The sequence below is a fragment of the Tamandua tetradactyla genome, chromosome 24, assembly GCF_023851605.1.
Source record: "Tamandua tetradactyla isolate mTamTet1 chromosome 24, mTamTet1.pri, whole genome shotgun sequence".
Classification (NCBI taxonomy): Eukaryota; Metazoa; Chordata; class Mammalia; order Pilosa; family Myrmecophagidae; genus Tamandua; species Tamandua tetradactyla.
Window position 1 is genome coordinate 47,063,066 of NC_135350.1, and position 27,517 is coordinate 47,090,582.

A 27,517-nucleotide genomic window follows, 5' to 3' on the forward strand; every position below is an offset into this window, starting at 1 on the left:
ACAACAAAACCCAGGGAAGCAGGACTAGTTGATGCCAGCCATGTGCCTTGCTATATAGAGAAGAGTCCCAGATGCTAGCAGCCAGTCTTCAGAGTCCAGGTATTATCTTGTTGATGCCTTGAGCTGGACATTTTCATGGTTTAAGAATTGTAAATTGTAAGTTAATAAATCCCCATTGTAAAAGCCAACCCACTTCTGGTATATTGCATTTCATCAGTTTTACCAAACAAAAACAATGAGGAAAATGAAAATAAACTGGAATATCATCAGGAGCCAAGGAAGCTACTTTCCTCCCTCTACAATACCCAGGGCTCTGTCTGTGCACAATTCTTTTTTTTTTGTCTCTGCAGGTTGGCTGTTTAAACTTTTACACATACCTAGGAGCTAACAGTCAGCCTCTTGGCCCCTCATTGACGCTAAATCACCTCCCAGCTTCACTAACATTAGTCCAGCTTCTGTCAGTTGTCCAGCTTTGTCAGTGTCCAAGAACCCATGCTTATTGATGGGGAACAGTTTTCAGAGGGTGGCATGATGGTAGATACCCTCCCTCGGAAAGTGGAGAGAGATGCTGGTGATGGAGATGATGGTGTTAATGATAATGATAATGAGAGCTGATATTAACTAAGTCTTTATTCTGTTTCAGGCACAGGGCTAAGTAATTGCATGTATTGTCTCATTAAACCTTATAACAAACTCATGAGGCAGGAACTTTATTTTCCCAGTTCACATGAGAGATAAATAAAGCACCGAGTAGTTAATGTGTTCAAGATGACCTCTGAAGTGACTTGTAGTTCAGGAATTCTATGGTTTTTGATTCAACATCACAGTCTGATTAAATCTAACAGAGTTAGATTAAAAGAGTGAAAACATTATGAAAGCACATTTTATTCTTAACCACAGATAACGTCTTTCCTAAGGAAAAAAGCTATCGCCTAAACAAAAATGGCTAAATTCATCTTAGTCATCATTTTGATTAAATTTAGATTGTTATTCTACACTGGAAAGGCCGTGGTAACAGTGACTGATGAAATAAAGTTATTGTCAAAATAGTCAGGCATCCAGAATGAATAACATCTCCATGTAGGAAATGTTAACTTTGTGGTTAAAAACAAACAAGAAAAGAAGCAATTCAGGTTGAGATTCTTAAGTTTGGAAGGCATAAGAAAACACTAATTTGGCATAAGAAAACACTAATTTTTTCTTCTATGTGTGTATTTCAAAACTGTCCCACAAAACTAATCATATGATGTTGATAGTATGTTTCAGAGCTCCATTTGTGAAATGATCTGCAAATGCTCAACTGTGTGCCCAAGCCTTATTACGTATTTTTAATTGCAGCATAATTTTAAAAGTTTTGAAAATGCAGTCTTTCCCAATGATAAGTAGAAAAGAATAGGGAAAATGTTCAATTAAGCATTTTTTTTTATTTTCATACTGTATAATAAAATTTTTATATTACTGGAAGAAAATGATACAAGTTAAGCAAAGCTTATACATCAGTAGTGAGGTGTCCTTCACAAGTTTCACTGCAATATGCCTTTTAGTGGATTTGACTTAAGATTCAGGTTTTGTTTTGCATCTAGTAACTATAGTAAAAAGATTTCTCTCATCATCTCAGGATGAAAATTATTACCATTACAGGAAGGCAACAGTCATTAAATAAATAAAAAGCATCTTTAAAAGTTTTTCCATATACATATATAATATATATTTAAATTGTCATTGACTGTACAAGCATTAAATTCTCAACTGAACAAGTACAGAAATTCATGTGAAGAGCTATAGGGAAGGCCTAGTTTTTAGAAAAAGGGGATTGTTTAATCACCTATAAGCTACATTAAAATACAATTCTCAGGGGGAAAAGCAATAAAGAGAAGTCAGAACTATCCAAGATTTTTTATTTATCTCTTATTTAATCTTACACAGCAAGTGCTCATAGCTTTTCTCTAACCCAACCTTGATTTAACAAGAAGTCAATGTCCAGACTTTAGTTACTTGTTAGAACAGAGCAGAGTGAAAGCAGAAAGATGAAACTGAATACTGTAATTATATAGAAAAATGTCTATAAATCGGGCTGATAATAGTACTACATACATATATGGTTGCTTATGAAAATATTAAATTGGCAACAAGAGCTTTATTCAGAAATTTTAAGATAAAAATCTTAATGAATAAATGATTATCAGTTAATATATAGCTAGATGAATGTAAAATTTATCTGACATATTATAGTCCTGAGATCTGGGGATCTAATCTTCCAATTTAAATTCGATGACCCCAAACCCTATAAACTGTATATTATTTACACCAGTTACAACAAAGCACTTTTAAAATACCATATTGACAATGGTAGCCCCAGAATTTGATTTCAAGAGAACAGTTTTTGAAAAAACCAGTTTCAAACAAATTTTTATCCGATTAAAATATTAACCCATTTGCTTCAGCCCTCACTACTGAAAAGTGAGCTTTCTTTCTTTCTTTGGGAATAAACTGTTTCCTGTTCATACCAAAATTTGTACTCAATACAGTGAAGAAATAGACTGTCACGAGGTCACTCAGAAATAACAACTGATCACAAACCTTTTCGGCTGCTCAGAGACTACCCAAGTTTTTTCGTTGTTCTATAATTTTGTCATATCAATTACTACTTTAAATGAAATCTTAATTTATTATTGCTTGGGAAAATTTTATTATTTAGATTTTTTTTTTTTTTTACATTGTAAGATTTAATTTGTACTATATGGGCACTGATTCAAATTAAGAAAGGTAACAAAAAGACATCTGGATACAAGAAGGCTGAAAATTTATACTAAAAATTACTGGACATTTTGTTTGATACATCTCTAGAAAAAAAAAATTGAACTATGGATTGCCGCAAATCTATCAATGAAAAAGAAGTTTGCTTTACTAAAAGACAGTCTGGCCAAGATCTTAAAAATAATTTTATCGCCCATATCACTGTGAATCTTTAACTTTATTCTACCAGGAAAAATGAAATAGAAACTCAGGGATCAGAAAGTAATTCATTATTTAGAACTAGTTTGTTTCATTCATAGAGTTGATGCACATTTACATCCACTTTTGTGTATGCCAATGTCAAAGAGCTTCTTTTCATGGCAATCACCTGGAAACAGTGATGTAGAAATACCACAGTGAATGCTGTACTCATCTACCAAACATTGAAGGGTAGGATATGCTTACAGTTTGGTTTATGAAAAGAGATAGTGTTTTCAGATCATTATCCCCTTTTCAAGGAAAATGTCTATGAAATAGCATGTATTATAAACCCAACTTTCAGCACCAGAAGGGTCTTACAGCTCAGCTAGTCAGCCTCATTTTTTTTTCTTTTTTGTATGGGCAGGCACTAGGAATCCGAACCCAAGTTACCGCAGTCAGCCTCATTTTACCAGCGAGGGCACTACAGATGCCAGCTAATATAGTGCCTCACAAAATAGGTGCTCAGTAAATGTTTATTAAATATCTGAATCACTGTAGATAGGTAAAGGCAAAGTAGTGCCTTCTGCTACTTCATAGCCTTTGATTGGCTCAGCTGTCTCTAATCATCAGGAAGGAATGAACTAAGTTTAGGAGTCGCCACAGATAGGGAACTTCAACAACTCACAGACTGAAAACATTTCTGTCACACAAGAATATGCTTGTGAGTGGAAAAAAAATGTGGAGCAATTTTCAAGGACAAAAGTGTCAAAGAAAATATTTATGGCAAATGGAAACTGACAAAAAACAAACAAGTGTCTCTATGCTTGACTCCTTTTTTTGGCGGATAATTTTTAGTGAGCTTTCTAAAGCATAGTTTCTGTGACTGAGCCGAAAGCCTTGATCCATGTGAAAAAGTAGAAAGACTAGGGTGTAGCTGAAGAATAATATTCAATGTGTGAATGTGTATTTTAAATTGGTCATTTAAAGAAATCTCCAAAATTCCAGCAGTTTCGCGTCTCAACATCTACTGATAACTTCACAGGAAATAAAGACATATTAATGGAACTGAAACGTTAATGACCTCAGGAAGCATTTTTTATTCAATTTAGAGGAACAAATGAAAGGACTTGTAAAAAAATGTATAGGAGAGGAATTACATCTGGGTTTTTGAAAACTGGGTTCCTAGTTCCCTCCTCTGGGAGGCAATGAAATGAAAACGACTACATTTCCAATTTAATTGCTGGGTCAAGTGGTAACTCTCAGTATATGCTCTGGAATCACTCTGTCATTTTTGGTAAAGTTCTTATAATTGAATGGTACTTGCAAGAATATAAAAAAAAAATACAGAGGGCCTTGTGTAGGCTGATTATAAAACCATGTTAAGCGAACCTTCCTACAGAGGGCAAATGAACACACACACACACACACACACATATAGCACACAGCACACATTCTCCATTATACCATTTATACAATGACATATGGAAAAACACACATGGGTAAACAGGATTCTCAAAAAAAAAAAAGCTTGAGATAAACATCAAAGTTCATTGGATTACTTAGCACTTGCTGAGTTGCTCAGGAATCTAAGGCAATAAGCCTACTTCAAAACATGAACTTACTCTCCTATTCCCTTTCGTTGTTAGATGAGTAGAGATACATGATAATCTATTGCTGTTTGTCCAGTCTATCTCCAAAGCCCATTACAAAAATAAATCAGTGTATTCTCTAACAGTTCCAAATCAGTTTGAGTGATATTTTCTCTTGTGGGATTAAAAAAGAGAGAGAGAAATATGTACCCATATTTACTAAAATCTTGCTTTTAGTTACATTCAGAAACAAGTACAATCCAGTTCTCCTTTTGTGGGAATCTTCAGTCTATTGCTCATTCTCTTTTGATTATAAAAAAATTTTTTTGGAACAAAATGCATTGGCAGTGCAAACAAACATCTAAAAGTCCATAAAAATAAACTAACGATTGAATTAAGCATTAAACTGAGTTCTTTGCCAGGTTATCTGCAAGCACAAGACTCTACTGTCATGTTAGGGTAAACTTTAAGTACCACGTTCTTGTTTTCATCAAAGAATAAGATACTGAGCGAGGACATCTTTTCTGGTACACAGCAAGGTTCAGGGATCCCAGGAACGACCCCCACAGCTCTCACTATACTCTGTATGGTAGCATGATTTGATGGCTTCAAAGACTAGAAAAAAGAGGCAGGGGAAAAACACATATGTTAGGTGGATCTACTTTTCCGCTCTTCATCCCTCATCATATAAAATCCTTAATTATGAATTCATTCCAACAATTCAATAAGCCCTGGTGTCACCATACATTCAATCCAATATCACCACACCAAAATAGTTATCACTTATTAGGTGCTTGCCACATGCCAGACGTGTTACATGAAGTATCTCTAATCCTTATGGCAAACTACATTTCTTACATTTTACAGATGGGGGAAAAGTTCAGAAAGCTCAAATGACATGTCTAAGGTCAAACAGGTAGAAAGTGGTAGATGAGGATTTGAACCCAGTTCTTTGAACAAGAATCATTTAATTACAAAAAGACTAATTGTTTTCAGGACCAAACAAGGGAATAATACATTCTAGGATATTTTTTTAACAACAGGATTAAAACAAAAAGATGATTTTGTTCTTTCCCTTAAGGTAATCATAAATCACCCAAACAAACACTCTAGTTAACAGAGATATACTAATGTAGCTACTGGAGTGATATTTATGGCTTGTTGTTAAAGAACCAAGCAGGTGAGAAGGGACACTGATGTATTTAATTTAATATGTGTCAAGAGGAAACTGGATAATGAATACTCCATTAAGTAAATATTCAGTTCTCCTTAGAAGCCTAAACTGGGGTTAAGAACACCACACCTGTGGCCACTGGGGGTCACTGTTGCTCCATGGGCTTGGACTTAAACTTGGCAGTGTTATGTGTTAAGAATGGGCCATATCTCCAGGGAATAATCTACAGGACCCAAGTTTATCCTATAGATGTTAGAAGATTGATCAAAGCATCCTGGTTAAAATCTCTTCCCCAAGAAAATGCCAGCTGGGACCGTTAACATCCATGTGAAACGTGGTTTTATTTGGCCAGCCCTAACAGCTCTGCCTCTACCTAAAAAAGTTGAAGGGACAGTCACTTTTGCATGCCTATATGCTTAGGAATTGCCAGAGTGATAAAAAGAACTTCTTCATGAGAGATACCGCACATTTCAACATCACTTCTCTTGCCATTATCTTTTTCAGGCAGGTGAAGCCAGTTTTGTTTTAAACACATTTAGAAATAGAAGTTTGGTCACTTGCCTGAGATTACCTGTCAACTCAAGAGTGGGATTTGAGCCAAATCTCTGGCTTTTTGATTTCAGGATTTTGAGCCATGGTTCTCATGGCGCAGCACCTCTGCCCCAGTGAATTGGTATTTTAATTTTTTACTGCAAAAATTCCCAGACTGGGGAAACTGGATCAAGTTAAAAGGGCACATACAAGCCAAATGAGAAGAAAATAATCTAGAAAACTGCTATACTGTAAAAGAGAAAACAGAGAATTATTTCTGGCAGGGAAAGGGAAAATCTGATTTGTCTTATCAGATCTTTCACTTATTGTTTTCAACTTTATTCTAAATAGGTATAAACCATTAAAAATGAGTCTTGATGACTTTTTTTACTCCTTCTCCTGAGAGACTTTAAGTATATGTTAAAAGAAATAATTAACTTTCAATTAATTAATTTTGCACAAAAGGCTATTCTCCCTCTGTTTAAAAATAGAGGAAGCCCATGCTGCTTTATTTTGCACATCATCTGTCCTGCATTGCCAATAAATTTTGGGTAACTGACATAAACTGCAATTGGTATTGTGCAATAGGAATTCAATAGCCCCCTATTTATTTCATCAGTGTAGGTAATTTCTAAATAAAACTTTTTCAGCTGTTCACTTTTTCTACTGTTTGCTCTTAAGCTGATCTAAAGGCTTAATCATCCAAATGGATTATCATATAGCCCAAAATAATATTTTTAAAACTGCATATTTTCTGATATAATTTGTTATTGTTAATGTTTTAATGACTCCTACAATATCTAAGTTTCATACTAAGTAGATCTATTTAATTAGATGAAGCTACAAACGATAAATACTGCTGTCCATGCTGTCCCCCAGTGCCTAGAACAGTATATACTCTAGACAATGAATAAATACTTGTTGAAAGGCTGTGACAGTTATAAGAAATAGCATACCCTCCATTTTACCTATTTCTGTAGAAATAATTTCCATCAACAAAACGTTCTGGGCAAATGACCCAACATAGATATGGAAAATATTCATGGGTGTTTCCTAGGAAAATTCCTGTTCTTTTTTTTGCATGCTCCAGTTTGCAAATGATAGATTCAGAAACTATGAGCTGTCTCTGGTGGGCTTGCTGGAATTCAGGCACAAGCTTTTGATTCTGGGTTGGTGTCTTATCAAGAACCTCTCAGTTTTCCAGGGAGTTTCTTTTTTTTTCCCTCACTATGGAATCTTCTGATCAAGCTGCCCCTACCAAGAAAGATTATGTTATGCGCAAAAAATCCATACAGTCATTTGCTGGTGTGAAGCATATTGCCAATCCATAACTGTTTTGTTTATTTCACTTCAGGTTCTGCCTCTAATGACTCTCTTTACATAGTTTAATGAATATATCAATCACAAATCAAACCCGTGTTATTTCTCTTTTTTAGAGTGCGTCTTCAAGACCAGACATTGAAATTGGAAAACACAGAAAATTAATCACAGGTATTTCTTTTCGACCTTATAAAGGTAAACTTCTGCTTTAAATGGGACAATTGGTTCAAAGGATCAATTCTACATCCTCGCTATTCTTAGCTTTTGCACCCTTCCTTGCAAAAATAACTTCAGGGGCGGGCCGCGGTGGCTCAGCGGGCAAGAGTGCTTGCCTGCCATGCCGGAGGACCCCGGTTCGATTCCCGGCCCCAGCCCATGTAAAAAACAAACAAACAAACAAAATATAATAAAACAAGAAAATGTTTAAAGATGTTTCCCTTTCTTCCTTCCTTCCATCCTTCCTTCCTTCTCTGTCTTTCCTTCCTTTAAAAAAAAAAAAAAAAAAAAAAAAATAACTTCAGTTCCTCTATCCTTGTTGGTTCTCTTGGATTTCTGTCAGCAAAAATGGCTGAATCATTTTCATCTGAACTCTGTTTTCCATCTCTGCTAAGGTGGTGAGGAGAGGCAACGGCCCAGGCTTTGGCTTTGGTTATATGGGTATTTTTCATTTCATGGCAGAATTCCAAGGGTTTCTCTCTTGGAAAACAGATTGGCTGTAAGGGTAGAAATCAGAAAAATTCAAACTGCGGTGTCTGTGAATGGAATCTGCAGTAGTCAGGCCTGCACCTGCCAAACTGCATATGATGTCCGAGAGTTGAATCCGATTACAAATGCACTAGCAGGGGAGATATGTCATCAGCTAAGAGCCTTCATTCCTGACCTGGGCCATGGGACTTTGCTCCCCACTTTTCCAGTCCAGCCCACATGGGTGTGATAGCCCAGAAAACTATCTAATTGGAATCAGTGAAAGGGCAAAGACTGGAATTTGGGAAAGGCAGAGCACAGCTGTTCTGAATTACAGAACAGGTTGTCGACTTTTGCAGACATAGAGCTGCACCGTATAGAGCAGACTTTCTTTTGCTCAGGAGGCCAAAGGGAGGCTAGGCCAACAGGAGTCTGGCCTGGGAGAACTTTTCTCAGGAGCAAAATGTATATCTAAGTCTGAAAGTTCTTTGGCACCTCAGTTATTCCACATGCGTTCGTACTGATCTGGTCAGAGAACTTTGCTTTCCTCCATTGCTCATATTGTATTTTTATTTAACTCTGCTTACCATATTAGACACTGTGTTGATAATACTGATGCTTATTGAATGACCCCACATATAATAGCTTCATATTGCTTCATGTTTCCCATCCTTTTAGTTATTCTAGCACTTGAAAGACATAAAACCTGGAAGGCTTCAGGTATGAACCACTAGAAAGCTTTAAAGGTTAAGCAGATCCACAGAAGGTGATGAGAGACGTAACTCCACGTAACAGCCAGGCTTCCACTCTCAACTTGGCAAAAGGAAATCCCAAGCTCAGAGAGAAAACCCTACACTTAGCTCTGTTATGTCTCCCTAGAGTTCTGATGCCATTCCAAGTTTTGACAAATATTATGATGAGTCTGGTTGCTGCAAATGATGCACTCCTGATTCTATTACTCTCCCATGAAACCTTCCTGGAAGAGCTCACTGGCTTGTGAGCCCTTGTGAAAAGGGACTAGGAACACTTAGAAAACTTTTTCTTGCATATAACTTTTATTCTCTTGATCCCTTTTCCCTACACAGTCTTTCTTCAGCCTCCTATATTTAATCTTCTAGTCTTCTCCATCTCAGCAATCGTCATTGGTAATAACGTCAATAGCAAATAGTTATTAAGCACCTACTATGTGCTAGATACTCCATTACCTCAGTTACTTGGTCCACTGTTCCTATTTTGTAGGTATTTTTGTTATTTATTTTCATATCCATTTTAAAAATGAGAAAGCTGACATGTAGAGACTTTGACCAACTTTCAAAAGAAATGACAGCTGGTAAGTCATGGAACCAAGATTCAGAGCAAAAGGATTTGGCTCTTGATTTTAGGCAATTCCTAGTATGGTTTGTGGATTAGTAGTATCAGCATCCCCTCAGAGCTTGTCAGATATACAGGATCTCAGGCTTTATCCCCCCACCCACTGGATCAGAATCTATGGATTAAAAAGATCCCCAGACAATTAGTAGGCACATTAAAATTGATGAGGCTTTCTATGAATATTTACATTTACTTGTTCTGATTCACTAACGTACTCCTTCCCTTAAACTTATCTCTGCCATTCTTAACTTATTCTTCATCAATTGTTAAATTATTCTTTAGTTAACTGACAACCATGGTGAAGTTCCATGAAAGCAACAGAAAAATTGCTGTAAAAGCAGGCAGAAGTATGGGTTGTTGGGAAGGGCAAGCAGGGAAAATGGGAATAATTGTGGAGAGGTGGCGACTACACCAGTTCTCTGCAGTTAAGGGTTGAAAAACAAACTTCCTGAATAACTTCACATTTTCATGGCTTCCTGGTTCCTGAAAATTGGAATCATGTGGGGGAGGGGGGACAGATCTCCTTCCCCAGGGAATCTGGAAGAAACTACAGTTTATGGAAGTGAGAAGGATTATTTAGAAAACTCAGAGACCCATTTAAAACAATTAATTCCTGCTTCTCAATGTCACAAAGGCAAGCCGCACTGTAAAGCACGGACTCATTCCTGTCTATTATATTTAGCATCTGTTCTGGGTATGAGCTTTTAAATATTATCTCAGCTTGAACAAATTTTATTTGATCACTGAAGTGTTATATATGAATATGTAGGCAAAACAATGTGCTTTATATAACTGTAAATGTATATATTTTGTGTTTAGGTTAAAAAGTATGGAACTGGCAAAAATCCTTGGTAAAGACAATGACTTAGAAAATGTAGAAAGCTCAGCCATCAGGGACTTCCAAAGAAAATGGAACTTCAATAAAGCTCCTGGCCCCAAGACTGATCCAGCCTTGTGAAGTCAGCCTTTCACTTTGCGTGTGTGACATTTAGTTCACCAGTTATAGAACCAGAACGAGAAGAAGCCATTTTAAAGACTCATAAGCAGAAGTTGGTTACTCTTTGAGGCAAGATATTTTTTTCATCCGTTATCATACAATAGGAAAAAGTGATTCACTTCAAGTTTTGCACAAAAAATTCTATCCTTCATCTGAATTCTACCCTAGAGCCACTTTTCATTTCATAACAGAGATTCAAACTGTTAAAAGCTAAGAATTGAAGTTCAGCTATAAGCTAAATTGAAGGCCAGAGAACACCCTGATATCTTACTAACTCTAAATTCAAAGAGAACAGTCCCTTGGACTTGCTGTGCAAGACAGAAGGAAGAGTCACAAGGCTGCTAAAAATACATTTGTCAGGATACTGAGTATTGATATGATAAAGCGCAGTCCCTATTGATCTTGGAAGATACTCAGCCGAGCTCTGACAGATTGAAACGGCTCTTGGAAGAACTTTATATGCTATCATATCCTATTTTGCCCTCCTTTTTTTTTTGATGTTTAGCAGGAATGCAAACTAAATCAGCATCTGGCAGATTTCATAAGGCCGGTTTACCTAGCCCAACCGTGATCCTGACCTCTGTGGGGAGAACTCAGATCACAAGGGACTACTGATCAAAACATGTTCTGCATCAGGGCATCAATCTGATTAGCTCTTCCCTCAACTTCCCTGTCACCCCGTAATCCCCTGAATGTACCCCACACAGAGCCTTTCACCATCCAAGGGTTGGCTCAGGTAGCGCGTGCAGATTCACACATGCCCACACAGCTGAATACGCACCATGTTTAGAAGCAAAACAAAACAAAACAAAACAAAACAAAAAAACACTTTTTCCACATATTTTTTTCTCATACCCTTCTTTATACCAATACTGACTCCATGTAACTTTATTTTAAAAAACCATTTAAAGAAAACAATCATTAAAGAAGAAAAACAAGCATGAGCATATTACCTATTACACATTAAAATGTAGTAAATAAGGGTCCAGATGGATTTTGTAGATTAAGAACACACACTTAACCCGCAAACACACACACAGACACCCCTTAGGCAGTACGTCTTTCTACCCTATGGAAATAGGAAGTGGATAAAGGACAAAGAAGAGCGGCTACCTTTGGCATGGGGAACTGGCATGCTCCAGAGCAATAATAGGCATCAAAGGACTTGGGGGAGATAATCCATTCACTCCAGCCGATGTCTGCAAAGTCCACTTTAAGGTATCGCCTGGCGCAGTTCCGAGGTTCGATCCACTGCTTTCTTCTAGCCTTCTTCAGGGTCTGTGCATCAAACTGCAGTGTTTGGCTTTTCTGGTGAGGTTCTTTTCTCTGTTTCTTTTTGCTCTTACTCTTCTCTGCAGGCTGGGTCTGAAGGGTCTTGTAAGGCTTTCTCTCTTCCCACACACTCTCCTCCTTATACTGATATTCTGACCCAGGAAGCTCATTGTTCTGCAGGGGCAGCAGGACCCGGGTGGAGCGCTTATTCCTCCGCCCAACAGAAAGGGCAGCCCTGATGTGGCTATCCAGTCTGGGCACAGCTTCCGTGGGGAAAGCCCAGTGTTCCTTTAAGCTTGATACCACACTCTCGGGTTCAGAAATGGCGGCGTCATTGGCATATACCAAGATATAAGGCTCAGGAAAGGGTAAAATCCTCTTTGGCAACTGATGTCCTTTGGAAGTAATGTTAAATCCTATGAGGAACTCCTCAATTTCCTTGACCTTCTTCAGGAGTTGAGTGATGTCTTTAGACATCCAGGCCACGTCTCGGTGAGGTGTGGCTACATTTACCCAAAGATGACCGAGGAGTCGGCTTTGGTTCCCACTGGGTGTGAGGACCCAAACAGAGAGATCAATCTGAATGTGTTTCCTCAGAGCATGATGCGAGCATCCTTGGGATGTTGAGCAACTCAGGCTGGTGTTGGTCAGTTCTCCGATGTAGAAATACAGTGTGGCAGACAAAATGTTTTCCGACTTGGTTAGAGAAGTCAGGTTAAAAATTTGCAGCCCCTTGCTTTGAAGGGTCCCTAGGAGGGAGAAAAGAGAGTAAACAGAATAATTTTAAAAGCTAGAAAAATATCAAAGCAAGGATCAGCCATTGTCAGCAATTTGCTCTTTCCTTTATTGAAGCACTGCAAATGTTTGAAGGTCATAACCCAGAAGTAAGCTTAGTGGTCAGACAACTGACAGTTTCAGCTTTGAATTCTGTGACTACCAAGACCTATTCCTATAAATCTGGGAAAATATTGTAATAGTTTCTTACCTGAGGCAATGCATAATCTTCTGATCACCAGCAGAGGGCTTGGAATTACACTCGCTTTGATTAAAGTCTTGGCTCACCTCCTCATTAACTATGTAACTTTGGGCAAGCTAATTTCTTCATTAACAAAATGGAGATAATATCTACCTCTCATGTCATCAGAATTAAATGGGATGTGTTCATCACAGTTGATAAAGGGTCCCATGCTTCTGATATATCAGTTCTCTCTTTTTTTATTGCTGGCATTAATGCATCAAGAATTTTATTTCCTTCTACTTGCCTCACAAAGTTCAGAGTGGAGGATAAGTGTTTGGTAAGTGAGACAACATATCTTAATAGTTTGTGTTCCCCTGAAGAAAAATGAGCCACATATTAAAATATTCATGCAGCTGTGTCTGAAGATTATTACATCCCATGAATCGAAGAGTTCAATTTCTTCTATATGATTCAACAAAGACTATCAAAACTAGTCAATTACATTTCCCCTTCTTCAAATCCAGAAACAAGAGAGAGTAGGTGTTCTCTCTCTAAGCCAACAAGGCAGGTGAACAAACTGCCCTCCCCTCTACGTGGGACTTGACTCCCAGGGGTGTAAATTTCCCTGGCCACGTTGGACAGGATTCCTGGGATGAGGTGGGACCTGGCATCAAGGAATTGAGAAAGCCTTTTGACTAAAAGTGGGGAGAGGAAATGAGACAAAATAAAGTTTCAGTGGCTGAGAGATTTCAAAGAGAGTCAAGAAGTTATCCTGGAGGTTATTCTTATGCATTATATAGATAATCTCTTTTTAGTTTATGGTGTACTGGAGTGGCTGGAGGGAAGTACCTGAAACTGTTGAGCTGTGTTCCAGTAGCCTTGATTCTTAAAGACTGCTGTGTAAAAATATACATTTTACAATGTGGGCGTGTGATTGTGAAAATCTTGTGTATGATGCTCCTTTTATCCAGGGTATGGATAGATCAGTAAAAAAATGTGAATAAAAAATAAATAAATAATGGGGGGTTTAGGGGTAAAATAAATTGGGTAGATTGAAATACTAGTGATCAGTGAGAGGGAAGGGTAAAGGGTATGGTATGTTTAAGTTTTTTCTTTTTTCTTTTTATTTCTGGAGTGATGCAAATGCTCTAAAAACTGATGATATGTTTGAAATATGAAATGTCCTAAAAACTGGTGATGAATATACAACTATGTGATGATATTGTGAGCCACTGACTGTACACCATGTATGGAATGTATGTGTATGAAGATTTGCCAACAATATTAAAAAAGAGAGGGTAGGCGAGCAGAAAATATATTAGTAAGGGGGCAGAGAGGCAGAAGTTGGTTGCTTCTCTGAAGATCTCTGAGTTAGTGATAAGCCTGGAGTTAGAAGTCAAGCATCCCCAGTGCCGGATGGGTCACTGAGCATAAGCCTCCCTCCATGGACTTGTTCCATTTATATATTTGATTCAGAAATACACATGCAATTGTGAAATTATGTTCTTGATCAAAAACATATTTCAGTAAAAACAAAACATTTTTATAAAGATGTGGAAACAAAATAAATTCATTGAGTCCCTAAGCACAAGGGAAGTACACTGAGAAACATGTTTTACTCATTTTTAAACTTTGTGAAGGAAAAGGAAGAAACTGCCATTTGTGCACATTTGTATAATCCATGACACCAGAATAATATTTTACAGATCTTTATAACGAAGCCATGGCATCAGGGTTGTTCAGAGATTTTAGACTTAATTCATACCAGTCATCATAGCATACACTTTTACCCAAACTTTGTGTAGCAAGTCAAAATTTACAATGGAAGAAAGAAGTCACTCTGTTCTAAGTATGTTGTGATTAAACGGTTGCCTAACAAATATATTGGCAGGGAATAAGTGAATTATAAGGCATATGGGTGGCAATGTCTCAATGGGTAAAACAATTCTGCTCTTTCCACATATGTTGCTTCAAAATGTTTCTTGCTTTCAAACATGTTTCCAGATACCTCGTGACCTGCGGTTAACTAGCCCCTACCTCTGTGTCTAATCTGCATCATCTTCTCATAAAAGTCTCAGAATCTACCATACTGCTGCTCTGGATGACTCTCATTTAAATTCAATGCATTATTTTGAATTGCTATTTTGAAGTCAGGGTCCTATGGCCCAACATCAGCTCCACCACTCCCAACAGCAGCCCTCAGGTAAGTGACTAACCCTTCATTAGTCCTCTCTAATCTACAAGATGAGCTCAATAGTGCCAATTGCACAGTTGCTATGAAGATTAATTGAAAGAGTACAGATAAAACACATAGCACATAGCACACACCCAATAAATGCTAGCTAACTGCAGTGGTAGACTGTGCAATACAATAACAAATAGCCACATGTACTCGAATTGAGATTTGGTGTAAGTGTAAAGTATATACCGGATTTTGAAGACTTAGTATAAAAATAATATAAAATATCTCATTAATATGAAATGGTAATATTTTGGGTATATTGTATTAAATATTTGTATAGCATATTTCTTTTCACATTTTTCAATGTGGCTACTAAGATTTTAAAATTACATATCTGGCTCACATTTGTGATTCACTATATACCTTATTGGACAGTGGTGGTCTAGAATAGTTTTATAGTCATGTAGTTCAGAAAGAAAAAGGGAAAAACACTTTTTTTAAACATGAATATGTAAACCAAGAAGTCAATCGAGCAAAAGATTCCCTTCTTGGTATGCAACATTTTTTCCCTTATGGACATATTGACAAAGATAATATTGATGATTACTTTTTAATTTTCCCTCCAGCTGTAACTAATCATTTCAACCTACAAACAAAAATTTAAGACCAGCAAACTGCTCTAGCTAAAGTTAAAGGGCAACTTAGCATCAGTGCTAGATTACATACAGTGCTAGAAATTATCTACATAGCTTCAATTATGTAATTTGTGTATGTGCTTACATGTCTAAATTAGCTAAATCTTACGAACATAAATACAACCATAACCAACAAGGAACAGGAAACAAAACAAATGTTTTAATTTAACAGATATGAATTGAGCATCTGTGAGTTTCTGGACCTTGAACTGGGTCCTAGGACTGTACAAATGGACTCTGCTGAGGCAGGGGGAAGGAATTCACAACAATATGCAGGTAGTTAACCATAATGATGAGACTTGCTGGCAAGGGTGTGAACTCTTCTCTTGGAGTATAGACGATGGAACAATTAACTTTACCTATGTAGGGGAAAGAGGGACACATTGGGAAAAGGTGACCTTTGAACCCAATCTTAAGGATGAAGGGGGAAGGGAATGATGGAGAAAGGACGGGAGGGACACGTTCTAGCAGTATACAATGCTGTGTATATAGACGGGCTCGTATAAGCAATATTCCTGATGTTTGTATAGGCCTTCACAAAAATACTCCAAATTACCTAATTATTTGAAGTCCTCAGTTTATCTAAGGTTCCTAAGTTCAAAAAAATGATGGCCAATTTACATTTAACTCCTAACCAAAGGTGTGATATTATGCCCAACAGTTGACACCATTGCCCTGGTCATTTCCGACCAGGCCAGGGAGGACACTCTCTGCCTGCTGTAGACCCCCCGGTTCTTTAACTTAATGAGCTCAAAGTCTCAACCATGTCACCAAGCATTCCTTAACCTCTCTAATTCATACTTTATTTTTCCCTTCTCTGACCTCCTAGCATCTATTTTCTGTGCAAATTAATACTTTTCCCCCAAAACAAACCAGCAAATATTTATTTAGTATTTACAATAGACAAAAACAGTAAAAAGAGAGTTGCATGGGGCTGAGCAAAAGAGTATAAAGGAATAGAAAAGAATGAGACAACTTCCTACAAGCAGAAATATGTGAGAACAACCATTCAATAACAACTCATTATGAAAAATTTTAATACATACATATTAATTTAATTTTTCAAATAAGTATACTTCCACACTTAAGAATGGGAATTTTGTGTTAGTCTTCTCTCTCTTCCCCATAAGTAGTAGCACAGATTAATCTACATTTGCAGATCCCTATATTCAAATATAGATATTCAGTTGAATGAAGAATGAGTGCTTTAGTGTTTATTCTTTTCTGAAGTACAGTACTCAGATATTTACTTCTTGGGAATAATTGACTCAGAAACCTGATAACTTGTACAACAGATATACTTTCTGATTAATAAGAACAAACTGATATAATAATAATTTTTAAAGCAATGGTGGGTTTTATCAGTTACCAAAAAAAAAAAAAAAAAACCCACCAACAACATACACACTTTTAGGCTGCAGATAGTTCTCAGGTACTAGGAAGTAAGTATCAATTATATCTAGAGTTGCATACTTAATTTTAGATGCCCTCATTTTAGGCAGATTATTGATATAGAAAAGAGCAACCAAGAGAGTAAAAACAATGTTGAAGAGCCTGGGAACTCTCTTACAAGTTGAGGTATATAAATAAAGACTACATGGTCTGGAGAAAGAAAAGAAAAAGATTATCAATGGCATGAGAATTGTTTCCAAGTACTTGAGTTGCTGTAGAGGGAATAGGGTTTTCCTTCCAGTGTTAAAGATGAGGAGATCTAAAGGTGATGGCTGAATGGAAGCAGATTCCAAGCCAATGAAATAATGACTTCCTAACTATCTTTTGTCTAACTTGACGTAGTGAGATCCAGCAGTGGGACTGGGCACACAGAAGATAGATGGTCTTAATTTAAGACTATTTAAGAAGAATTCCTTCTCCTGAAGGTAGGGTACGAAAAGTGAATTCAAGGGCAGTGCAATGGTGGCTCAGTGGCAGAATTCTCACCTTCATGCCGAAGACCTGGGTTCAATTCCCAGTGCCCTCCATGCAAAAAAAATAAAAGAAAAAGTAAATCCATAACCTCTCAGATCCCTTGCAAGTAACTACAACAGGCTTTCCAACTCTTCACAGGGAATATTTTAGATGCCAAAATATAACTACCAATAGGTGGTGCTATTTTCTTACTGTTTGCTGGCAACAGCAGAAGCCTGGATTTTTCTTGCCGAGAATATATCCATTGCATTCTAGTTAGTGTTTGCCGTTGACATTATCTTATATTGAATTTTCTAGAGTCATAATATCTGAGAACTGCAAAGGGCTCAGAAGTCAGGTGAGTTCCTGAACAAACTACACTCTCTTTTACACACCTGTTAGGACTTTGCACCTGTTGTTGCTCACTCAGGAATGCTCTTACCCACCCTTTCTCCTTGATAGCACAGACTTGTTTTTTAAGGCAAAGAAGAGGCTCCACCCCTTGAGGCAAGCTTGTCCTGACAACCCACATCTTTGGTTAGGACCCTGCCTCTATTACAAACTTCACCACACTCTAGTTCCTTCCAGAAGATCATAAACTCCTTAAGGAGAAGACCCTGTATTGGATTAGGATCTTCAGCCAGAGGACAGAATTTGACCTTAAGCAGTACTCAGTAAATGCTTCTTTTATGAATAAAATAATTTAGTCCAACCTTCACAGTTTTAGAATGTTGAAATGACGGACCATAGAAGTTATCAGGGAGTTTAGTAACTAATGTCAGAGAAGGACTGCTATGATCTCTATGGTCCTTTTAGGAGTCCAGTTATTAAATAAAGGCAGATGATTTCTTTCTGTGTTCATGTGAAAACAAAGCACCTGCACCTAATGAAACCAAGCATCTGATTCAGGAGCTCCAGCTCAGACACAGGACCAATCTTGCTTTTGCACCATATCAGCTACTCTCAAGGAGGAGCCGATGCAGTGCCCGGGGACTAAGCAGCAGTTCACCTTCGTGATGGCCCACACAGCATGCTTTCAAATGGAATTAGAACATACAATGGAAAGCTTTCTATGTAAAGTCTGATTTTAAAACAAATAGACTAAATGAAATCTTGATGATTAGTTAACTTCCCTGGAAGCAGGAAAAACATATTAGTCATACAGAAAATATGTAACTAAGAAGCAATTTTTTTTCCACTTCTTTCTCCAAACAAAGTACAGCTGCTAGAAATGCCAGGGGTGCCTAGGACAGAGTCCCGTACACCCCTAGTCAGTGGCTGAATATCTGCTGCTGATCATGGAGTCAAGACTGCAGATTCTCTATGGCGCCTTCAGCTTTCAGGCCAATGCAAGATGAACAGTTTCTAAATAGTACAAAAAGCTATAGAATTTTGTTTTTCTTGCAGAGTTCCAGTCAAGTAATTGAGTTTCACAGGAGGTCAAAAATAACCATTCTCTATGTCCAAAGTCTAAAACATGGCCAAAGATTTTGATGTACTGTATGTTTTTCTAGAATAACAAAATGTTCGTTTCTCAGCTTATCTACTCTCAGTCTCCACCCACAGGCATTCCTAGACTGTGAGCCCTTGGAGGGCAGACCCATTTCCTATAAATCTTTGCATTCCCCGTACCTCACACAGCCTGGAACATTCATATCCCCAAGAATATTTGTCACATTTGTTGAAAACAGCTGCGTAAACTTACCATATTCAAAAGTGTTTCCTACTTAACACAAAAGTGAACAAAACTTTCAAGTAGGTTTAAGCTCCCAAAGTGGACAAAAGCCCTTCTCAAGTATAAATATCACATGGAGTTTCCTTCCATTTCATTAGGGGAGTGAGATTATCATTAGAACAGTTCTGTAGAAAGTAGATTAGCATTGCCATTCAATATATCAATGGTAAAATGCCTAGTGGAATATTCCTTTATGGAGAGTTTATTTTTAAAGGATCCTTTGCCTGGCTAATAGCTTTTCTACTATCTCTTCTTCTGCTAGTCCCTTGAACACTGAATTCAATTCAACTGAGATATCTACTGAGCCTATTATTTGGCAAACTCTTCTAGGCCCTTGAAATATAAGGATGAACCAGCTCTGCTCCTGCCCTCCAGTGACTTGCCTCATAGGTCCCTGCACTGATATCTTCCTTTTAGCAGATCCATGAAGCCTCAGATGTTCAGGAGCTGGGAGGGAAGAGTAAAATGTCTTAATCAGACGACTTTGAAGCCTTCTCCAAGGCAAAAAAGCCCTCATAGAGACAGTAATACAACTTCCAAAGCAAACGATCTTCCCATTATATAAGCTAATAAACCATATGTTCATGGAAAGATCCGCTACAGGGACAATTGAGACTAGGCATAGCTTTGCTAAACAATCCTAGATTTCACACACTGGTTGATACAAAACACCCAAAACGATAGGGACATAAACCATCAGCAGTGTTTCTCCATCCTCAGCCTGTGTGAGAATCACCTGGAGGGCTTGTTGAAAGACAGATTTCCGGGCCCAACCCCTACCGAGAGGTGGGGCAGAGAAATTCTGTTTCTAAGTTCCCAGGTAATGCCAATGCTGATGCTGCTGATAAAGGGATGAGACTTTGAGAGCAACTAGCTTTGAGAAATCACTATAAAAAGTTGCCACCCTGCTCCATTCAGCCACCAGGGTCAAGACAAAAATAGTAACTTCTTGAATGTAGGTTTTGGATCTCACAGATGGTATTATAACAGGACTACCTCTTATTTATGTTTACACTGTCACTCAAATATATCCTCTGGGCTATACACAAATGCATATTATCAACACTTTAAATATGTTTCAGGCTTTGTGGGAAGCTATAGGGAGACAATCTCTGAAAATATTTAAAATAGTAAGACTATCTCACTTACATAGGCCTTCAAAACTTTCAATGCATTTTCCCATTCATTTTCTCATTTGAGTTTAACCATCTTGCTGTGAGCCAGAAACAACAGGCATAATTTAATCCATTTGCTAGATGAAGAAACTGAGAATAGTGTTATTAGATGATTTTTAAATTAGCAGTCCAACCAAGATTGGAATTTAGATCTCCTAACTCCTAACCTCAGGTAAGAGAAAAATCAAAACTCTAGCAATCTTTTCTCTACTTGAAGACTGTCCATCTTAACCACACCTAAATTCAGTAATTACAGTCAGTTCAAATCATCATTAGATAGGTTCCATGCAAGTAAATTAAAAGATTATTTGAAGGAAAAGCAAATAAGAGCTTTTTGGGCCTCAGTTGCTTTAAATATAAAGTGAGAGGTCTGGACAAAGAGTCTCATATCTCTAAAATTATTGGAGGCAATTATTTTATAAAAGGAATATTTTACAGATTCTCACTTAGTAAAATAGAGCTAACCTAAGCTAGAAATACACTAGGATTAGTTTGCCCAAACACTTTAATTCAGAGCATGCCCAAATGTAGAAAAGGCACTGACTGCATCTCTATTGCCTGGAGAAGTGGAGTTTAAAGGAGGGTAGATCATTGAAGGAGTCAATACACACCGTGGTCATTTGACTTCATGCCCTGCATACTGATGTTTTAGATAAGGGAGACATCATACCTTTAAAATATCCTTGAGAATGTGTGCTACCAGGAGAACTGCTATGTACCAGCATGCTAGGACACAACTGCTACTACTACTAATGTGTGACAAATTGGTATTTTTATGGACTGTTAAATATGTCCCATGGGTTTAAAATAAAGATGCAATAATGAGAATTATTTCATACATTGCCATAATTTATTACAGGCCAAAGTAGATATTATTCTGGTATACTTGTGTCATTTGGATAATACTATATCGGTATTTCCATTATAAAAGCCTATTGTCACAATCATAAAAATTCACTTTAAATTGAAACACGGTATAGGAGAATTCAAGCTGAGACTATTTGTGCTGTCAAACTTCTTTCCACTACCACTACCAAAATAAAGTTAAGATACTAACATTAATTACTAGGTTATACAAATTTAATAGATAAGAAACCATCAAAAGTTAGGGGGAATGTACTTTTGCTGTAGCATAAAAATCCTGAAAAGAAATAGAAAATAAATGCAAAGCAGCTCAATAGTTTTCACTAGAATAATTTGATAGATACAATTTTCATTACAGTTTAGAAATACAACAAATAATAGGGATTATATGAGGAATTCGATAGATGTCTTGAGTAAATGTGTTTTTCATCAAGATAAAAATGGTGATAAAACATTAACAAAGTGGTGTGTATGATCTCTAATGAACTTTTCCACAAATAAAACGGCTCTGAAAAACACAGCTATGGGGAAAAAAAACAAGAAAAAACAGAGGAATCCTATAGAAGACAATGATGGAGGAGAACTGATAAAGAAATTGGGAAATGAAATTCAATGACAGCAGACTCTGAAAGTACATTCAGAGACATTTAAAACATGAAAGCAGAAAGATAGTGCAATGCCAACCGGACCCAATCCCAGGAAGTAACAATATAAATAAACAACCTTAGATAAGTAAATAAAAAAGGAGAAATTAGAATTTTTTCACTTTTGTATTTAGTATTAAGATTCATCATCACCAATTATTTTTACCACCTTTTTAAACAATCACCTAATTAGTAATTAGACAAACTCAGGGCATGGCTTCCTTCCAACATTCTAAGACATAAAAATATCAAGTTGTGAAGACATACAAAAATTCACTATGAATTTTGCACATCTTCTTTCTTGCTAACTTAGGAAACCCCTGAACCAGTGTTTCCCCCAAGTAGGTGTCTTGGAACCCAAATTATCTAAAATGTTCTTTCAAGGTTCCCTTCTTAAAAGGGTTTATAAACATTTAAGGGCCCACAGCAAAAAGAGGAATTTCCAAACTTATTTGACCATGGAACCTAATTTTATGTCACATCTGTTTACATCTGCAGAGACGCTGTTTTGTGAAAATTTTTCATGGAAAGTTAGATCAGGCTATCAGATGTAAAAGGTTTTGAGATGAGTGACAGTTTTTTGAAAAACTGTCTGCAAAATACATCATGATACCCCTTTCTTTTTCTAAAAAAAGGAAGGGATGGATTTCCTTTCTTCAACCTATCTGCTAAATAAAAATTCTTATATTTCTAAAATGTTTAAAAGGAAATTTGGCATTCATGACCCTATTTAATTTTTGGAAAAATCAGAACCTGGTAAATCAAGTGCTCATGAAGTTCCACTGCACAGATAAAAATGTATGTAAACCTCTTAATTCATTTTCTATATTCTATAGTATTTCCTGAATGGATTATGTGCTTAGGAGATTTTTTTTCATTGACCTCCACAGTCTTGGGTCTTTCTGAGTGTGCCTAGCTATACTACAAAGCTAAATTTAAATTAAATTTTTACATAATCCATTCTCTTTCTCCTTCCATTAGCATGGATAATCAAGAATTCATAGTATTATGGATTTTAAATGTCAGAGATTGTAAAGCTATCTTGTTTATTACAGTAAAAACTTCATTAAGGTCTATCATGTATTCAAAGTAGTGTATAATTCAAAGCAGCTGCTCATCCAGCTCTCCCACTCCAGATGCACTATTGTCCTTTAAATAAAAACATCAGATAATCCAAGCACTCTTTAAATTTCGAGCATATTTCTAGATACCAGACATTTCAAGGTAACTATGTTTTAATAAAGTTATTATATCCCCTTGCCCGTCAAGCCTATTAAAAACAATGTTTTCACTGTGGTCCATGTATTTTATAGGAAAGGCTCCTATCACATGATCATTCAGCCCTTAATTACATAGTCTTTTCCCTAAAGCCTTATATTTTAGCCATGCAATTCAAAAATATGTCAAAGTCACAATTCTTTATTTTCAAAGCATTTTTTAGTATGGTAAGAATGAATCTCCCTCTCCTTGTTGAAGGAAAATATTCACTTGTGGGCTGGATGACCTCAAATTTTTTTCCTTCTGTTTATGAAGTCTGTGTATGTGTGTGCATGTGTATGAGTGTGTCTAAAGTCACCGTATATTCACTGAACTATAATATTGTGGTAGTTACATGTCATAAATCAAAACTGCGATAGTTTTCTTATAAGGATATATGTGCTTGAATCGCTGTTCCTAAAGGAGTTAAATTTATGAAGAAAAATAAGATTAAGAGACTATGGAAATGGTGAGAAGGTAAGGAACACACACCATCTATCGTAATTAAAGTATTCTTCTTTTATTACATAGTAGTCAAGAATAACTCAAACCAAGGTTAAAATAAAAGCTGATTTTATATTCCTCTAGTTTTCCTCCAAGATGGTGTTTTATGAGGTTGAACTTGTCTGTGCCATCAACAGTTTCATAGATTATCTCTTACAAAGGGAAAGATAAAACCTATCTTTACATAAACCTTTACAGATCATACACAGAAAAATCTTATAAGTATTCCAGACTTACGGCTTTGGCACACCAGCTGAGTAGCGTTTAGGGAGGAGAAAAGGGGTTAGCAATAAGTATATTTAGGATGAATGCCACCCACCATCAAGTAATGGTTTAAGTAGAAAGTAATCAGAGGGAGACCACAGCAGCTAAAATTCAACCAAAGATATTCTAGGTTTAGAACAATAAATACTTTTAATCAGTGTGCTCCGAGAAGCAAACAGGGCTCTAAGGCTGTAACTCAGCCTGAATAAGCACTCCAAAAGTTTCCCAGATCAGCAGCCATTCCAGATATAAAGCACACCACCTGACCTTCCATTGAAATCTGTAACATCCTTGGCACAGAGAAGTCCATGTGTTGTGGAACCTGAGCACTTTGGATAGAAATCACATCTAATTTATTAATGCAGGCAGCATCTTTCACCTACATCTGAACCTATGTCATGAGGTGAAGGGTGCCATGGAAATTCTGATATGGATGAAGCTAGAGAAACACACATGAAAGCCTCGGCACCTTTTTGGAGTCCTGCCTTATTAGAGCCAGAACTGCCATATAATAAGGTCTTTTAAGAGTGTTAGTAACTAAACACTCTTGGAAGAGATCCAACATGAACCACCTCTCCAGGAGTCTCCAGTGTGGTAACATGACACTTAAGCTTCCATAAAAACCACTGTCTATGTTTGATGAATAAGTCATTAAGCCTTTGAAAAATACAGAAAATAAAACAATTGGATTTTGGAGCACAGCTTACTATTTGCTTTTCTCTCTACCAGTTAGGGTAGTCTCTAGGATGCTAAAGGGATTACTTTTCTTATCAGGACACAGAGCCTTGTATATCTGTTTCAAGCTGCAATTCATCATGTCAAGGGAATGTCTGGCCTCAGTATCACAGTTTATCATTTGATGATATAAGACTACAGAGTGGATGATAAGGGACTCTCTGAAATCATAATGCACTGAATAAGTTGAAGCTGAAACGGATATGTCACCCAAAGTATTCAAATTCTTATCGATAAACCAGTCACGGCTCCCTTAGCCAAAACCAAACCAAAAGCAGCACAACATATGTAAATGATATAAACTCACATTCTACCTCCAAACCATGTGATTCAAACTAAAATAAACAAACAAGCAAACAAACTTGATACAAAAAATATTGTTCATTTCTTGGGTGCCTCAGTTAGTTGCTAGGAAAATTACCAAAAAAAAAAAAGACTATTAAGATTATTGCCACTTGGTTTGCCCATCCAACTTCCTTTCAACTCTTGTTGCTTCCACATTGCTCCTTCATTGCACTCTAGCCTCGGAGTTGCACTAAAGGTGAACAGAGTATTCACTGGTGCAGTCAGCTGTCAAGACAGCCTCAGCAAGTGGCTGGGATGCTGAGAATAACCCTGAGCAGGCTTCTGTTTCCTTAGCAGAGGCCAGTTCCTCACAGATCATGCTCATGGTTTTAAGAAGAAAATGAAATCTGGTTCAGCTCAGACTCTAGCTAAAGACTTCTGCATTAGAAAACATAACTCACAGTTATTGTAAATGTCATCATGCCTATGAGCTCTAGAGTGCATTTACAGTGTCAACTCAGGGCTTTCCTTGATGGATGCCTTAGTTTTCTTTTTTCCAGGAGTTCTACATATCAAAGCTTGGGAGATTTCTTTCAGTGATTCTGACAGAATTGATAGAGCAGCAAGGGATGGCCTCGTTACTTGAAGATTCCTGGCTATTTTTCAACATTTCGCAGAAGACACGCTTTGCAGTTAACATTTCCCTTTATCATGAATGTTGTGAACAAAAAAGCCTGGTGCATCCTCAAAGCATGTAAACAGTTAGTATCCAGGAAACGTTCCCTCAAGCTGTTAGCACAGGGAGGGAGGCTGTTAGCATAAGTTTTATGCTTCACCACAGGGGTTGGGAGAAACCTTGTTAAGCCATGAATTTCATTCCGCAAGGATTTGTGTTGAAAAATGGGATGAGCAGATTTTCATCGGTGGATTCCTAGAAGTGTTTACTTCCCCTACTGCCCCCTCCCCTTCCAACCCTCCCAGGGTGGAGACAACCCTTTTGCCCAGATGGGTTTTAGATATTGAAACACCCAAGCACCTGGTTTTGTTTGCTTGTGTGTTTGCCACCAAGGGACCATCAAGTAGAAAGTATCAAAGAAACTTAGCAAGATAAGAGGGAGCAAATGAGTTAAGAGGGCTGTAAGATCTGGAGTAGGGGCTACCCAAAAGGCAAAGTGATGGCTTCTAGTTCAAGTGTCATTTCTCTCTCCGGGGCCACGGGCTGGCATAAAATGGCATCTGTTTCTCGATAAACATGGCTAAAGCCCAGCCCCAAGAGAATTTCCGCTGCCCGACTTAGGAATCATCAGCATAAGGTATTACAGGGGTGCTCCAGACACCCAGGGCAGGAGGACCCTACTGGGTATGAGATGTCACCCCTTCCCTTTCTCCATACAGGTCCTCCAGCCGACCCCCTCCACTGTTCCTTGCCCTTCGTCTCTCCACTTCTCCCTCGGGGACTCAGCTGGCAAAATGCTGTGCGTGACAGAGTGCACCGAGGAGTACAACAGGAGAGTTGCGGAGGGTGGGGAAAGGTCTCCGGGTAGCAACGACGAGCAGAGGCTTTCAGGGAAGCTGTGAGGGGTCCGCACGAAAGAAAGGACCGGACGGCGAAAAGGGGCGCCTCCGCACTCACCTGCTGCTCCGGCTCGAAAGCTGCGAACCGTGTTGCCTTCGCGCAGTGGCTGGGGGCGCCGGGGCTGGGAGACCCGCTCCAGGGAGCCGGGCGTCAGCGCTGAGTCTGCCCTGCCGCCGCCGCTGTACCTCTCATAGAGCCGCAGCATATGTTCCGACACCTTGTCGCGCGGCTGCAGCTCCGGACCAGTGTCACCACCTGCCGTGCGGTCTCCTTGCATAATCTTGCCGAGCTCCAGGAAATTCTGCTTCCTTCTCTCACCCTGCGCCAGGCTCACGCAGAAGCAGCCCAGCCACAAGTAGAGCAGCCTGCGCACCCCAGCCATGGCGAGGTCCCGGTGCGGCGCTCCCGCTCCCTGCGTCGCGGGGGTACCCTCTAGAGCAGCGACGGACCGGCAGGAGAACCAAGGATTGAACCCCAAATCAGGGCGAGACCGCCAAAAGCCCTGGACCCGGCCTGAGCAGGACAGTGACAAACCCCACTTTTTGCGCTGGCGGAATTGCGTAACCGCAGGTGGGCTCTTCTCCCACCTCACCCGCACAGGGCGCTGCAGGCGCCGTCTCCACTTGTACGCTGAGAAAGAGCTGAAGGTCGCGGCGTGTGTGGCCCGGGTGTTTTCAGAATCTGTCTCTACCCTCCCTCCCAGCTTTATTTTCGGGAACACCCGGCCCAAGAGGCCGCACGGGGGGTCGGAACTAGTGCTGTGTGGGGCGCAATGCCGGCGTGGGGTGCGCGCAGCGGTCCAGGAGGCGCTTGCTCGCTTGCCTTTTCTAGGGATTGGCGGAGCCGCTGCGCGGCTGGTCAGA

The 27,517-nt window shown here is 38.4% G+C and overlaps 1 protein-coding gene across 1 annotated transcript; it reads right to left on the bottom strand.

Moving 5' to 3' along the window:
• Positions 1 to 1,423: 1,423 nt before the first annotated feature.
• BMP3 (bone morphogenetic protein 3) lies at positions 1,424 to 27,517 on the bottom strand. The gene is made up of 3 exons (XM_077143039.1): positions 26,712 to 27,517; positions 11,717 to 12,624; positions 1,424 to 5,141 (listed from the first exon to the last, which is right to left on the bottom strand). Exons 1-3 carry the CDS (start codon positions 27,034 to 27,036, stop codon positions 4,950 to 4,952), a joined length of 1,425 nt encoding a protein of 474 aa, XP_076999154.1. The 5' UTR covers positions 27,037 to 27,517; the 3' UTR covers positions 1,424 to 4,949.